This window comes from Apteryx rowi, unplaced genomic scaffold (genome assembly GCF_003343035.1).
Source record: "Apteryx rowi isolate R43461 unplaced genomic scaffold, aptRow1 scaffold_60, whole genome shotgun sequence".
In the NCBI taxonomy this organism is placed as follows: Eukaryota; Metazoa; Chordata; class Aves; order Apterygiformes; family Apterygidae; genus Apteryx; species Apteryx rowi.
The window spans coordinates 1,175,348-1,191,320 of record NW_020450872.1 but is presented as its reverse complement, the minus strand read 5'-3'; the positions used below and the strand labels follow the sequence as shown (position 1 = coordinate 1,191,320).

The 15,973-nt window shown below is 49.6% G+C and overlaps 1 protein-coding gene across 2 annotated transcripts in view; it reads right to left on the bottom strand.

The window, feature by feature from the left end:
• Positions 1 to 391: 391 nt before the first annotated feature.
• Positions 392 to 15,973, bottom strand: part of IGSF3 (immunoglobulin superfamily member 3) — a 77,677-nt gene continuing 62,095 nt past the window's right edge. For both annotated transcript variants that reach the window (XM_026083354.1, XM_026083355.1), the window contains 4 exons: positions 7,875 to 8,285; positions 5,726 to 6,133; positions 1,989 to 2,405; positions 392 to 653 (listed from right to left, as the gene is read on the bottom strand). In XM_026083354.1, the coding sequence (XP_025939139.1) occupies positions 403 to 653; positions 1,989 to 2,405; positions 5,726 to 6,133; positions 7,875 to 8,285 (1,487 nt within the window). In that variant the 3' untranslated portion in view covers positions 392 to 402. The remainder of the gene's footprint in view (positions 654 to 1,988; positions 2,406 to 5,725; positions 6,134 to 7,874; positions 8,286 to 15,973) is intronic.

Below are 15,973 nucleotides of genomic sequence, written 5' to 3'. Positions count from 1 at the left end.
CCAGGACCAAAAGTGCTCTGGGAACTCCTCACTGTGTGGAGGGAGGGAGAAGTCTACAGTTCTTTGGGTGACTGAAAATAAAAACAGGAAAAAAAATCATGGCCCAAAGGACAACAACTGATGGGAGCAAAATTAATCTGTGAGAAATATCTGCTATGTACAGCAAGTGCACAGACCCTCCGTCCATCCCTGTGACTGGTTGCGTTTCCACAGATGCTTGAAGAAGCCTCAGACTTTCCAGTCCCCATCGACTGGGTGCTCTGCAGAGCCCAGTCACCGCACTGGAGCACAGACACTGAAACAAATGAAACAAGAACAACAAAAAACACCCTGTTCCTTAGGGTTCCCAGTCTGTCTCTGCTTCTCTCTCTCTCTGTGCATCCACCTGGGCGCCTCTGCCTTTTAGTCTATAGTTCCTGGGTGGATGCTGAGGACTGGTGGCTCTAGGCAAGTGGGAGAGTAGTTGAGGTGAGGCTCTTTGATCCACAGCAAGGGGACCCCATTCTTGCCCTCCGAGTTCTTGCTGGAGTTTCGACTCTTGAACCGCACCAGGAGGATGGTGATGATCAAGATGCCAAAGATGGGAAAGGGGTAGAAGAACACAAAGTAGAAGAGGGCGTCATTGGAGCAGATGACTGACTGAAGGGTAGAGCCTGAAAAGCAGAGACAAAGGACAGTCCCATTTTACAGCTTCTCTGCAATCCACAGCCCAGAAACTTTTTTCAGAAATGTAAAAATCAGATGTTCATTAATTCGTATCAACACAGAAAGTGGGACTCCGAGAAAAATACCAACATTTCAAGACATAGCAGCAAAATAAAGCTATTGCAGGGAATGCTTCAGCTTTATCCCCCCTAAAGTTTCATGAGTGCTACAACAGAGTCCTCTCCGGTATATATTTTCTGGTGTCTAATCAAGTGGGGAACCTCACACAGCAGCCTTTTCCTCAGTGGCGGCACACACAGGCAACATCTCAGGGTATCTTCCTTGAGTGCCCACAAAGCTCTCATGACCTTAGTTATCATTGAGGCCTCTAGCTCTTGCTGGATGTGTCTAAAATCATCCGATGGCTTCAAGAGTTATTGGGAGGAGACTCTTGCGTAATAGCACAGGGATCACACAAGATCTCACTTCCTTAGGACCACGGGGCTAGTTTAGCAGCTGACGTTCTTCAGCACCAAGACTCACAGCAGAGTGACTCTGTATGGACTGGACTGGATTAACAGTGCCCATGCACAAGGCTGCAGCGGTAGGAGCTCCCTTAAATACAGGGCTCACCCTTTGCTCTGCCCTGGAGGCAGGCTCTAGTAACCTGGCAATGCCCAAGGAGCAGGAGAGCATCTGGCAATCCATCAAGGTGCCATGATGCTGCAGTCTACCAGCACAAGGAAAAGGCAGAACTGGCTGTACGGGCACCAGCAGCCCGGCCTCACCCTGACCCTCTGTCCAGCTTGCTAACATGTAGGCCTGTGCTCATGTGCAGAGCTAAGCCAAATTCCAGAACGTTTCCCAAAGCGAAAGGTTAAACCCAAGCACGGTGCAATGCCTGCCTCCGCTGATTCTGGGCAAATCAGGCTCTAGGGCAGACAGCCCAAGCACAAAGTTAAGTGCAGTGCAGATGCTCTAAGCCTGAACAAGAGCTGGGCTAAGAGCTAGCAAGCTGACTGAAAAAACACCTGAGCCACAGATCTGCCCCAGTGCAGACCAGATCCAGGCTCTGCATCCCATTCACTCCTCGGCCTTTCTACCTTGGCTGCCAAAAAGGCAAGAAAGTTGGTGCTGATTGCCATAATTTAGCGTGGTGAACACCTGAAACCCAACCTGGAAAGGGAATGACTGGGCTGTCACCCAGCAGGGCTGCCTCTGAACACATGCTGAAGCGGTGGGCTCTATGGCTGCAGAGGGAAAGGGCAGGGAGAGATCATGAATGCCCACATGAACGGAAGACAAACGGGCCAGCCCCTCAGGAGGATGTCACCTCTTCTCACCTGCATCCTGCACATGAACAGCGACTGCACCAGACTCCTCCTCAGCCAGTCGATACCACACGCCGTTGGGGTCCGCCAGCCACTCTTCCACGCGGCACGAGTAGTTGCCAGTGTCGGCGACGCCAGCCTGCAGCACCGTCAGCCGGAAGAGCACCGCTGAGAGTCTCTGGAAACGCAGCCGGCCCTCCCAGTGGCTGGCCTCCTGGCTGAACACGGCGTCCAGGCCCACGCTCAGCACAGTCTCCCTCTCCTCCTCCTCTGAGTGACCACCTCCCTCTTTGGCCCGCAGGTTGTACCACGCCACTGCGAAGTGGGACTCCTGACTGGAGCGGGACAGGATGCTGCAGTCAAGTGGGAAGGACTCCTTCTCCTGCACCGTCAGGTTGGAGGTGGCTGTGTCCACCTGCAAGGTGGGGTCTGAGACAATAAAAGGGGAGAGGTGAACACAGAGCTGAATACTATGTTCAAAGTTGCCCTTCCTCAGCACAAACATACTGTCACATCTCCAACGCTGGGTGCAATCCAAGCAATATGCAAAGGCTTGACGCAGCCTGCCAAGTCCCACAAGTACCTCTGTGGTCAACAAGAGCCAGCATCCCCACCTTACCATGCTCCATCTGGCTCAGAGTCAAAACGGGAGCCAGCTGCTAGCACTGCTGCACATTATCACCCTGCCCACACAGACTTTCGCCACAGCCTCCCAGCAAGAAGCATGCATGCACTAATGGACTTGTATGTGAAAAGAGAAAGCTGTAATTCATCTAGATGCATTAAAATATCAGGAAATAAGAAAGTTCAGTCTGTGCACAGAGGAGCAACATACAACTCCCTAGCTATCAGAGCAAACAACATTTCATTTCCTGTTTATTTTTTATTCCTAACCTGTACAAGAGTGGTCTTCAAAATCAGTACATCTAAGTCAGAAGAGGGCAGAACTTTTTTCCAACAATTTGTGAAGTTCATTAAGTAACAGGTTCCTCCACAGAGATGCCCTCAGCACACAGGCAGCAAGGACACTAAATGTCTCTCTTTTTTTCTCTATTGCTTGCTGCAAGGCTAAAGAGATGTTTTTACCTAACTGAGATACAGTGGCTGGAAACTAAGATGAGTTGATTAAAGGCTGATTTCAAGAGCAATTAACATTTGATTTAGTCATATTGCCAGGGAACATGTACTCTGGAGATCACAATCAGCGCAGATCTAAGTTTTCATTTAAAGATTAGAAAGCTCTTTCTAATGCAGGAATTAAGCATGAAGGGCAAGCCAATAGCTCACCAAAGAAAGAGGCACTTTCTCCTCCAGCAATGGGAGCAACGTCCCCTCTGCTCTCATTCCCACACATCGCTGAGCGCTTTCAGCTCTTCCAGCCTCAGACCACGTCCGTCCTGCACACAGCAGGCACCGGGAACACTGTGACCATCGGCTCCTGGGGCCACGTCACACTCCTCTCTAGACCAGGCAGCCTTTTGAAGGCTGTAGGGAACACGTGAAGGACATAGGAAAGGCCAGGCTAGACTGGGAGTTGAGGGAGGTCTTCTGAGCAGGGATGAAGAGGGGCGGCTCCCACAGGCTCCCAAAGAAAGAGGGAGGGAGGGAGAGAGGGAGGAAGGGAGAGAGGGAGGAAGGGAGGGAAGAGGCAGGCTCTTCTCCAGATTCCCCTTCCCTGGGGCATGGGGAGCAGCTACAGAAGAAAGGGCTTTTCCCCTGGGGCTCTGTTGATCCTGAAGCCTCCTCTGAGGCTGGTGGACACAGAAAATCTCCTTAGCTGTACAGCTGGGGAAGCCAGTCCAGAGTGTTGTGAGGAGCGGGTTTTGGGGTCCCTTTCCAAAGAGCCATGGTAGAAACTGCAAGGAGGAGGATGCTGTGTTTTTCACTACAGCAGTTTTCCTATACTTTTTAAACGATCCCATACAGAAAACTTTCATTAAGGCCAGAGCTCTTAAGGCTGTAGGCAACATCAGTGTTTCCAGTTCTCATTCTCCTCAAGAGACTCCTGAACAGAAACAGGAATGAGGTAAGTCTTGAAATTTCTGGGACTTCTGAGGTAAAAAGAAGGAAAGGAAGGAAATGGCTTGTCAAAACAAACAAAAAGCCTTCCCCACCTCTGAGAGTTAAACAAAAAGAGGAGAACTGCAGTCTGAAGGTGTTGAGTGTTTTTTTTCCTTTGGTTATGATTATTGTAGTGAAAGATGAGTACAGAGATCCTCACTAATGAGATATGAGTCACAAACAATGCTATTTTTAAGTTTAGTAATTTTTCAGTTATTGGCTGCCATGAAAGAAAAACAAACACCACCACCACCACACTTTTTTTTTTTAAATCTTGAATTAGTGCACTCTCAACTCCCCTTCTTCTTCCCGCTCCACATCCTTCCACAACTCAAAATGAACCAAAGGAATTTCCCCTCACATTCATCCCCTGTCCATCAGGGCTGGCGATTTTCAGCCTGAAAAATTACACTTATAACTGTGCAGGCATGCAAGCTATTCAGTTACTGTCTGGAGATCCTGGGGTGCTTCTGCTCAAGCCACTTCAGCAAGAAAAGTTTCCCAAGGAAAGATCTTGTGGGTACGAGTTGTGCTGTCCCCTGAAAGAGCTTCTCCTTCACAGCACAAATCTTCCCTACAAGAATTATCACTAAAACCTTTCCAAAATCTTGAAATTTTGCCAGCTCCGCTGCAGAGTTACAAGGTTGACACCTTACTGACATAGGCAGGCATTAGGCACCAAAAATACTTGTAGTGTTTTTTTCTTAAATGCTGGAAGGTACCCAGTGAGTGTAAGTCATAACTTTTGTTTGAACTACAGCCTTTCTTCGAGATGGGCATTTAATCTTGAGTCACTTGCCTCAAAAACTGGAGAATCTGTATTTCCCAAGGTAAATTGCCCTTGGAGCTTGGCATCTGTGCTGTTAAAACAGACGAAACTGGAATTTTCTTCCTGGTTTTAATTTCTTTGGCACTTTTTCCCCTACTGGATCTTGTAAAGAATGAGAAGAAACTGAGGCTGTAGCAATCCCTGATCCTCATCTTGCTGTGCACAGGCAACGTCAAAACATGAGCATATTTCAGGTGTTGTTATGTAGCAGGAGTTGCATGAATTGCTATAATGGATGAGATGGTGGCCACAAACTTTGCCGGGAGGTTCAAGAAGCCCCTAAGTACCCATTTGTCTGTACTGAGACAGATTCTTCGCAAGTAATTTTCACTCCATCAAGAAGCCTGAGCCCTTGTCCCAACCAACAACGAAGCCCTGAATCTACACACCCTGTGTCTGCTCTTCACTCATGGAATGGGGAGCAGCATCTTGTGAAACTGCCTGGACAACCACAAGGTCTCAACCCCCTCTGGTAACTTCTTTCCACGCAAGGACCCTGCCCCTTGGGTACACACCTGGGAAGCACAGGCCTTTAGCCCCAAGATAGCTTTTTCTGTCTTGTTCTCAATCAAAAAGTGAAGAGAAACTGAAGCCTATTCTATTGAATCAAGAGTGACAACAGTGCTGTACAAAAAAGAAAATTCACAGACCCAATGGTGCTAAAATCCCATGTCCGACTAGAGGAAAGGGGCAATGAAGACACCCAGCTAAGTGTGAGCATGGCCTGCAGCTGCCATACTCCTGCCCTCTGTTTTGACCAGCCGTTGACCACAGGAAGGATGGTGAATCGTAAGGCTGATCAAAGAATGCAGAGAGTTTCTTAAAAGCCAGTGGCATGAGACCCATGGCTCCTCATTACCTGGCTGCTTCACGATGAGGGTGATGATGCCGGAGAGGTCCTCTGCCCGCTTGTACCAGCGGTCGCTGGGGTCCAGCAGCCACTCCTCCACACGGCAGTCATAGGCCCCACTGTCCCACACAGTAGCATTCTGGATGGTGAGGAGGTAGAGACCTGGGGACGGACTCTCCAGGTGCAGCCGGTTCCTCAGATTACCCAACGCTGCCACCTCCCCGTAGCGCAGGATGCTCTGCCGGCTCAGCCGGGCCACAGCCTCCTTCTCTGGGTGTCCCGGCCGCCAGATGTACCACTCCACGGAGAGCTGGGATGAGGGGCTGGTCCGGCTGCTGACCAGGCACTCCAGGGTCACCCACTGGTTCTCCAGGATGGTGACATTCTTGTGGGTCTGATTCACCTGCAGGCGGTTATCTAAGGAAAAAGGCAATTAAAAATACAATGTGACTGAGGGCTGCAAGTGTCCTTTGTCTCCCCACAAGCCCAAAATGGACTTATGGTTTTTAGGCTCTTCTGAAAATCTCAGACTAGTAACAAACAATTCTGCACAGGAAACTGGGAACGCCACAGTCTCCTAGTAGGATCTGGGGGGTCCTAAGTACATGGACACCTTGAGAAGGAAGGCCACACCTCAGTCTTTTCTCATTCTCCTTTTGGGGCTGGGCACTAGCCCAATCCTACCCAAATCAGCAAGCCCTCCTGCACTGGGAAAAGGGAGAAGAAAACAACACAGAGAATGGACAACTGATTATAGGGAATCACCACTGCAAAAGGGAAGTGGTACAAGGGTCAAGGGCAAAGTCACATGCAGTGCATCACTGTGCTGAGAATGTCCCTGGTTTTTGCTCCATAATTTCACTGATACACTGGGGGTGATTGCAATCAGCTCTTTTATGTGAAATGACGTGTCATACACTCCTAACTCCTTCATGATTTCTTTTACAGGGTACAGTTTGGACTTCCCTGGTATGGCCACTACAGTAAGAAATGGGCATAGTTCTTATCAGAGGGAGGTGGGTGATGCAAAGGAGGGGTAAATCACAGCTTCCCCTTCCCTGGCTATCCCAGGCCCATCCTGGGAATTTGCATATGGAAATGAAGAGCTAGGACTGGAAAGGAGCAATATGCTTAAGCCTGTTGTGCTTGCTGTGTGACCAGGCACAGCTACACCCAAGGTACTGGCTGGGGACCACATTCAATATCCTTGCAGGACATGAGGTCCATACAGCTTATGGCTAGCCAGCCAAATCCAGAGAAGCTGAATTAAGCATCTTACTCCAGCCTTGCTATCCAGGTACATCCCTTCTACCTGATGGATTTTATTCTCCAGAAATGGGGAACCAAGAGCAAGCTGGAACAAGACAGGCTTCCTTGTGAAGCAGTGATGCTCTACCAAAGAACCTCACACTGGGTCCAGGCAGCTCTCAAAGATAGTGCCTGCCTCCCTATCTCTTTACATGAAATAAGGCTCTATCCTCAGCTTATTAGGGACATCTTTAGTTCTTTCATCAACCCATCTTTACTGATGATGTCCTTTGCCATGGAAACCACCACCAGAACACATTTCTTCTTTCCTGGCAGCCAGCTCCCCACTTCATTAAACTCATTACTCACATCTCATATGCACAGCACAAAGGGAAAAGAGACACTGTTCCCCATGCCTGCCAGGATACAGACACAGAGTAAAACTAAACTGCGTGCAAAAAATAAAAATGCTTTTCCAGGCAAGCACACACCAGTTCTCTTTCATTAGGTTGCTAGTCAACACTCTTGCTACATGATGCTCTTGAGGATTAAAAAAAAAAAAAAAAAGTGTCTAAATACACTAGCCCTCCAGATAGTGGTGAACCAACAACCATTATTGGGGGGGATACTCAAACACACATCAACTCAGCCTAAATGGAGAAGGGAGAAAGGTCACACTGAAGGGGGAAAATGGCCCAGAAGCAAACAGCGAGAGAGCGCAGGGGTGCTAGCATGAGGACGCGACACGGGTGTCTCTGTTTGGAGATGAGGCTGTAGTGGAAGGAAAAACAGAGGATCCCCGTTGCCCCAGAAAAACTCAGTGAGCTCCACAAGGCACGTATGAGACAGCAGGTGCCAAGAGGACCTGGGGTTTGCCCCTGGAGCATCCCACCAGCGAGAGGCATACTACCTGGCTGCTTGACAGTGACCTCCGTTCGCCCTGACACCTCCTCTGCCAGCTTGTACCAGGCATGGTTGGGGCTAAGCAGCCACTCCTCCACATGGCAGTAGTAGCTGCCACTGTCGCGGACCTCTGCCCGCTGGACCGTCAGGCTGAAGAGCCCCCCGGACGCTGACCGCTCAAACTGCAGCCGGCCCCGCAGCCCCTCTTCTTCTGCGTAGGTGCCATACTCAAAGGCTGAGCTGTGGGTGGTCTTCAGGATGAGCTTGCCATCAGCATCGGAGGGCTTGTGGACGTACCACAGCACAGCGAAGTGCGAATCAGGGCTGGTCTGAGATTTCACTGAGCAGTTGAGGGGGATGGGCCTGTTCTCCACCAGAGTGATGCTCCGCTTTGACTTGCTCACTTGCAGCTTGGTCACTGGTGGAGGGGACAGAGAAGGATGAGAAGAGGTGGGTCATTAACACACAGAAATAAACTCACCTGTTTTAGGGAGGAACACAGGGGGTCCTCCCCCACCTGCAGTCATGGGTGCCTAGCCTGGATCCCACTTACACCAGGCCTTTGGGACACGGGTGTTCAGATGTTCTACCAAATCTTCTCTCCTCTTTTTTCTACTCCTGGATCTTCCCATCAGTTCCCTCAGCAAGAGACCTACCTTTTCTTCTTTAATAGGGTCTTTCTTATCTCACCATGGTTTAAGCGACCACATCAAATCTAGCAAGAAGGTTACACCCAAACTCAGTTTTCCAGTCTTTTCAGATGCAACAACCCTCTAGGTACAAGTGTGTTTTTTTCATGGAGAAACCACACCATGTGCAGCTTAGACCAATGAGCTTTTGACCAACTCCACAGAAACCCATTTCCAGAAAAAGTGACTTAAATAAGACTCTACCACTGTCATACCCCAAACCATCTCAGCGACTTGTAACCTCTGAACATGCAACAGTTAGGAGACCAAATAGGAGCACAACTAAAGAAAATAATCACTCTGGAAAGGAACAGCAGGGAACATGCTCTGCTCTGCATTTTGCACCCAGTTCCAGACATCAGGAGCTCTATCTCTGGGTCTGCCACAGACTGACTACATGACCTTGGACAAGTCACAGGCACATCATCTCTCTCGGCTTCCCAGTGTCACTGTCAATCTCACACTGATAGTTAAGTGGTCACACAGTGTAGAGGATGGCATGGTGTCATTAGCTCTTGTCCACGCAGGGAGACAGAGTAAACTAGATTCAAATTTCTCTTTCCCTGTAGGAACTGGAAATAAAGCCTTTCCCAGCCTGTGTTCAGGCTGTGTCTATTGCAGTGAGCCTTGATCCAAGGCATTCACATTTGCAAATGTAGGATACGAAGCGCCCTCGTGTGACATTTATACTTGGTATGTCCTGGAGTCTTGTGAACTAAAGATCTGAAGAGCAGAGTTGGTTCTGACTAGACACATCTATTTGTCTGAGCAACATCTTCCTTCCTTCAAGCCTCTTACCACAACAGGGACCAGCACCTCATCTTGAACATGAGAATGCAGGAAACCCCAATCTGACAGCTAGAAGGGATGAGGCCAAGGTTTGAGCATTAAGGACATTACTGGATCTGAGTATATGCACAAAAACAGGTAAGACCACAAGCACTTCAGGTTTCCAGGAAACAGGAGCAATATGTGACGGTGTCTGACAGGCAGCATCTCTCTCCTCACCCCCTGCAAGTCAGGACTAGGCAGCTCCTGGCACACCTGCAATGGAAAGCACCACTATTCAGGAGTCACTGACCAAGGGCAGTCCTGACAGATGGTGGATTTTCAATGGTCGAGAGAAAGAACACATGTGCCACAGTCCCGCTCCAATTCAATGCATCCTACCTAATAGAGGGTATGTTTTACTGCCAGGTGAAGGGATTTTGTTGACAATTTATAAATCTTTTAATGAAACCTACTAAGTGCTCCTGGCAGGAGTAGCACGACAGAAGCGTGGGGCTGAAGGCACCCAAGGTTGCAGCCTGCCAGGGAGCTGGGCAGATCTGCATCCCAAGAATCCAGCCCGCACATCCTGTGCTTGCAAGGAAGCATTGTTGTCTCTTCTCTCTCATCGAGGCAAGGGCTCCTCGCTTTTCATTATGTTTTACTTCCAGCTTTCTCTGGACTCTAGGGTCTCAAATGCCTGTCGGCGCAAGTGATGAGTGGAGGGGCTGAGGGAGAGAACGGGTGCATACAAACAACATCAAATGGAGAGGAGAAACTCCCCTGACAGTGACACTTTCTGCTCTAATACAGCATCCGAGATAGGCATCCTGGTAACACATTAAAAGTTCCCCTGGAGCCTGGATTGCCTGTGGCTTTAATCAGTATGCTAATACAGACTAGATGGTGGTGTTATGGGTATGGCATGCAGACAGAGGGAGGGAGGGAAGGAGGAGAAATAGCCCGTTGTTCTTCCTCTCTGGGGACTTCAACTTAATGGAGAGATTTAGCAACACATTCTTGTATTTCTGCTGTGCCCCCACCCCCACGACACACTCCTTCCCCTTTGTTTCATTTGAGGACAGCAGCCTCAGCCACCACACTCACACTCATCCCACCTTTGTGGGTCACTGTTGGTTAAGAAAGGTTATTTCAAGCATTAATCAATCTTCTGAGTCCCTGGGAGATGAACCAATAAAGGGAAAGGTGATTCCCAGCAGTTCCCTTTCTCCCCCAGTCCCCTTTCCAAACAGTTTATTTTTAATTGGTACTGGATTATTTTCTGCAACTGTTACTAAGGAAACCTCTGTTACTATAGCAACTGTGTATGTTAAGTCAGTAGCCTATATCTATTAAAATGCAGTATATGCACACGCTGCGTGTGTGGCAGGGTTGCTCCGTATCAATACGCACACACACACACTCAGGGCATGCAGAGACTGGAGCTGCCGAGAGATTCAAGAGCCCCTCCCCACGTTCTTCCCACACTACTGTATCTCCAGAAGATGGAAATGAGGAGGACGGGGATATTTTTAAGCACTGTGTTCTGGGCAACAGACCTGCATCTCGTATGTGATGGATTTACTTCACTGAAGCACTGAGGGTATGTTCCCAGACCGTAAGCACAGCGACTATCAGTGTGTATGAACACCACGACACCCCTCATGTTACAGGGCACTCAGACAACCTATGTGCAGTTCTCCTGCTTCCATTCAACACTTAGGAAGATGCCTTTTTTCGGGGGTGGGTAAGGGTGATGGGGGAGAAATCTTCCTTACTCTGGCAAAAATGAGATCTTAAATTCCATACAGGCACCCTCCAAAATCTTTCTTGGTAGCTACTGCAGACAGCATTCAGGATTTTGTACTACCACAGCATCCCAGTATCTGCAGAGCCCCCCAGATCCTGAAGAGATGATCACTTCTACTACTGCTACCAGGCAGAGCTGCAGGCCTTGATAGGGAACTACAGGTCTTCCCTTTGTTAGGCTGCATGAACTTGCATGGATTTGTAACAAGTGCGCCAAGTTTTGTCTAGATTAGCAGTATCGGTTATACATAATGACACTCCTGCCAATGGACTTCTCATCTAATATGACTTACTTCCCTAACTGAGACATGCCACAGAAGGTGCAAGTGTGGGATTTGCTTCCCTCCCATGAATTTGGACAGGACATTCTCAGCCCTTTCCAATCTGTGAACACCAAATGCTTTCCCATGCAGGTGCTCACTCCTGTACAGTAACTGGGCACCTACCAACGCCAGCCTGGCTTTTCTTAGTCACCTTTTGCAGATCCTTTAGGAATAATCCAGGGGTTTTGTAGACCACAAGTTAAAAACTGCTGACTTGGAAACACTATAGGCACACTGGTTACCTGGAAACAGCTTCAGATGCAGGCTGAAAGGCTGATGTGCTTTCTAATGCAGGAAAGAGATCCTCTACCCACAGTCTGGTTAAGAGACAGGAAGCTTTGTGGGGATCCTTTGCACTTCTGCTGTCCCACAGGAGCGCAGGAGGTGGGACTATCAGCCACCATTCACAGATATGCAAAACAATCTGAAAGGCTCATTTGGCACTCAGAAACAATGCGATTAAAAAAACAAACAAACAAACAACAAATTCTGAAGTTAGTGGGCCAGGGTGCTGAAAATGGTACAACACAGCACTAGGCAGTCCATCTCTTTTCATTCCTGCTAGTACAACTGCTTCAGTATAAAGCTGGGTCTCACTATGCCCTGTGCAGCTTGCAAGACATGTTTTAAAATGCCTGTGCAACATGGAAATTATTGTAGTTGCTGGTGCATGAGTAGGACTGCAAGACGACTGACACCCCAGGCACTAAGCCAGCCAAATCTCACCCTGTTGACATGAGAGGAAACTCCCCTTCCTGGCTTGGAGATTTGCCCGGGCAGAGAGCCAAGCAAGGGCTTGTAGCGTGCCCCAGGAGCTGGGGTTGTGGGGTGCCTGAGCAGGGCTGCCGCAGTGCACTGTAAAGCAGCAGAGGTGGTGGGTGCAGCGATGTGAACAGACACGGTTACACGGCATTTTCTGCTACACTGTCAAGAGACTGATGCTCTCTCAACAGGCTCCTGAACATCTGCTTCGTGAGGGAAACAGGTGTGCGTGTCTAGGTGAGGTTATTGGGCATATCATCTGCAAACCATAATGTTGTTGCCACAATGTCTCCTGGCTCCCTGGAGGGTGCCAGTAGAGAGGATATCATACCTTGATGTACTGTAATTGGCTCCAGGTACACTGTTAAGGCTCTCAGTTTACACTGGCAACAAGTAATGGTTACAGCCTGCATATTTTTTTTAAACCTGCCTAGTTTTCTAGCCCCAGCCATGTAATGTGTGTGAAGGGCACATGCACACATTGAATTCTGCAGTTGTGTTTGGGCAGGGGCTGGGACAGAAAACACAAGTTCTCTGATGGCACGGAGAAAAGTTCTCCTGCACCAATACAGACATCCCACCGAATCTGCTGAAGGAGCCCCAGGAGGTTAAACAGGCAATGACTCATGCTGGGACCGGGCCAGCACACTGGGGACCTTACAACCCTCTTTTTGTGGAGAGGTTGGCAAAGATGCTAGGTGTCCACAGCCAGCCCGTACACCTGCTAGACACCTCACTTAAACTGACAGCCCTCCAGCATCACAGTCCCTTCGCATCAATCCTCAGGCTCAGGAAACTGTCCCGACTCATTTGCAGGGACAAACACTGTCTCAGGATACCTGCAGCAGCCTCTGGTCCTTGACACTTCCTCTCCAGGGCTGTGGGGCCAGGTCCAACCCACCTTACAACCATGGCACAACATACGGCTGGGCACTCCACCTGCTGATATATGTGGCTGCAGTACTCTATACACCATCAAAGAGGCAATCAGGCTCCTCAAGTAAATATTTGTGGGGAGAAGGGAAACCAGTTGTCAGAGCAGAAGAGACGCAGAGGCAGTGATATGATTTTTTACTGACACAGCATTTTTACTGACTCACTGCCCTGGTTAAGCCATTTGGATGCCTTGCCTCCGTTTCCTAATCATCTAGCTGGGGTTACAACACTTAACTTTACTAAAGTGCTTTGCAATCCATACCTAAAAACGCCCTGATAAAAAGAAGCTCTGTCTCAGACTCTTGACATCATCTTCCCTTGGGGGCTCCAAGAAAACACATGAGAGCTTGCTTCCCACATGGGAGCCACTATCCCCAAATCCTGGGAATGCCAGTATTTGAGTGCAGCTGAAGACACCCTCCTGCAGGTAACCCCAGCCAAGGCCCCAGCGTGCTCCCCTGCAGCATGAAAGGAGAGGGCCGTGGGCTTGCGCTCTGCATGCCCCGGGGCAGCTCCCACGGCGCAGAGAGGGTGGGCATGAGGACAGCCGTGGCCTGCCCACAGGGTCCCCCAGGAGCTGCTTCATGGTATGGGGGGGCAGCGAGGGCTGTCTTGTCCTGCTTTGGGAACAGTCACCCTCTGGGGAGGGCTCCTCCAGAAAACACTCTCTCCTGGAGAGGCCTGATGAATATTACAAAGTTTTCCCAGGGACTGTCCTACCTTTAAAAGCCTCTGTCAGGATTTCACTGTTCGGAGGAGGGGAGGAGAGGAGAAACAGGGCAAACCAGAACCAAACCCAGACATAGGGACTTGTGGTCAACAGCTCAATGAGAAAAAGTCTTTTCCAGGAGCATGGCTGCAAGATGAATCCCAGGCACAGGATCCATCTAGGAACTGGGTCTCTCTTAGGCATCCTCCGTGTAGCACCTGTGAAGGGCACTTGTCCATCTTGCAGCACAAACTCACAGAGAAGGGCTAAGACAGGAAAGAGGCTGATAATCAACTGCAACCTTTCCTCAGGGGAACAGGAGCGGCGGCTGAGCCAGCTCTGCAGCAATCAGGGCACAATCGGAGATACGCCAGCTCCTGTGGGCCAACACACCCCCTGGCCCGTGGTCACAGCTGGCTCTGCCATCAGAGGGTGCCTCACCGTTTCCCTCACTAGTGCCCCAAAAGTACCCAGTGTACTCCCATGAGGAGGGAGCGTAGCGGTGGATGTTAGTCTTGGATCAGAGACCTGTACTCTGTCCTTCATTCTGCCACAGGCCAAGACATGCCACTAACCCTCTGCATCTCCATCACCTCTTTTCCCTTCCTTAAAACTGGAGTGATGAGCCTCTTCCCCCTCTTCCCCCCCCAAAGTATTGCAAGGACATGTGCATTAAAGGCTGTGGGGAACTGTAGTAACAGGAGTCAAGTAAATACACGTCAGCCTTCTGACTCAGCATGATGAGCAATGGTGGGCTGAAGTTTACTAGGTTAGCCAAGAGGAAATGGATGTACAAAAGGGAAAGAAGTGGGAGCTAAAGGGGTGGCTTTTCAGAGAAAGAGGCCAGAGAGAAGGCGTTCACAGAGGGGAAGGAGATGAACCATTCACAGGAAGAGTTCCTCATTAGGCTTGAGCATCACATCAAAAATCACAGCAAAGTAAAGACAAAGGCTTCCAGCACCAGTGCAGCCTCCCTGGAGATGCCAGGAACATGGCAGTGCAGCTCCCTACTCTTGTTATTCTCTTTTAATAGAACAGAATTCCTACTGAAACTGGATTAGTGAGGTTGCAAATTGTATTAGCCAACATGGGAGGCTGCTAGTGCAACAGGAGCAGCAGAAAGGGAAATAGCATTAGACTTTGCCTGCCATTATTACTGCCATTATTAACTTGTCACTTTGCTGTAGTGTTCCTCTAACAATGAATTATTGCCTGCAAACAGGCTGACATGATTGAATTACTGGGAGAGCAGCTCCATGGAAAGGAGAGACAACGTTAACCCTTTGCTGAGGAATGCACAGCCACTGCCCCTTCCCAGGAGGGCAAGCAAAAGAACTGAGGCTTCAAAATTGAACGCTGCACTGCCATTTTGACCTTGAGCATGGCTAGTTTCAGAACCATCCTCCTCACTGCACAAGAGCCATCTGGGCTGCCTGCACCGCATAACTTTACCTCACTGGAATAAATGCCGCCTTCTCCTATGCCAGAGCTTTATTGCAGTCCTGTACTACTTTTTGGTTTGGTGACGTAGCTCTGCACTTGTCTTCCTCAGTGATGCAGCCAGCAGTGGCCCCACAGAGCTGGCCTGGGCTGTCCTGCGGTCTCCCAGCTCCCAGCAGCAATACCAAATGTTTCTGCAGTCCCCTAACCACTCAGGTGGGCTTCTCTAGGTTGGATGTACAAATAAAAGCAGAATATATGTGTGCCTGCAACAGTGATAAAGAACCACAGTCAGAGCTGTTTGGCCTTTGCAGTCCCACAGACCTTCCTACAACCTCTCTAGCCTACTAATTTTGCAGAGCGGAACCCTTATTTTTTGCACGCTGCTCCGTTCTCGTATAGACAAGACAGGTCTCTGGACAAGTCATCAAACTGACTGACTGCTAGTCTAGACGGATGTGGGTCACCTCCTTTCCCCCGGCCCCCCCAGCAGGGGCAGTCCTGTCTGCTTGCAGTCAGACAGGCCATTAATCCCATTCTGCTCTGCCCTGCCTGACACCCTTGGAGAGGCGGCGCGGCCGGCCCCTCCACACACGGCCATGGCCATGGGGCAGAGCCACCACAGCTCTCAGGTGTGGCCATGCCCCTCAGTCACTCAGGCCAGTCCTAC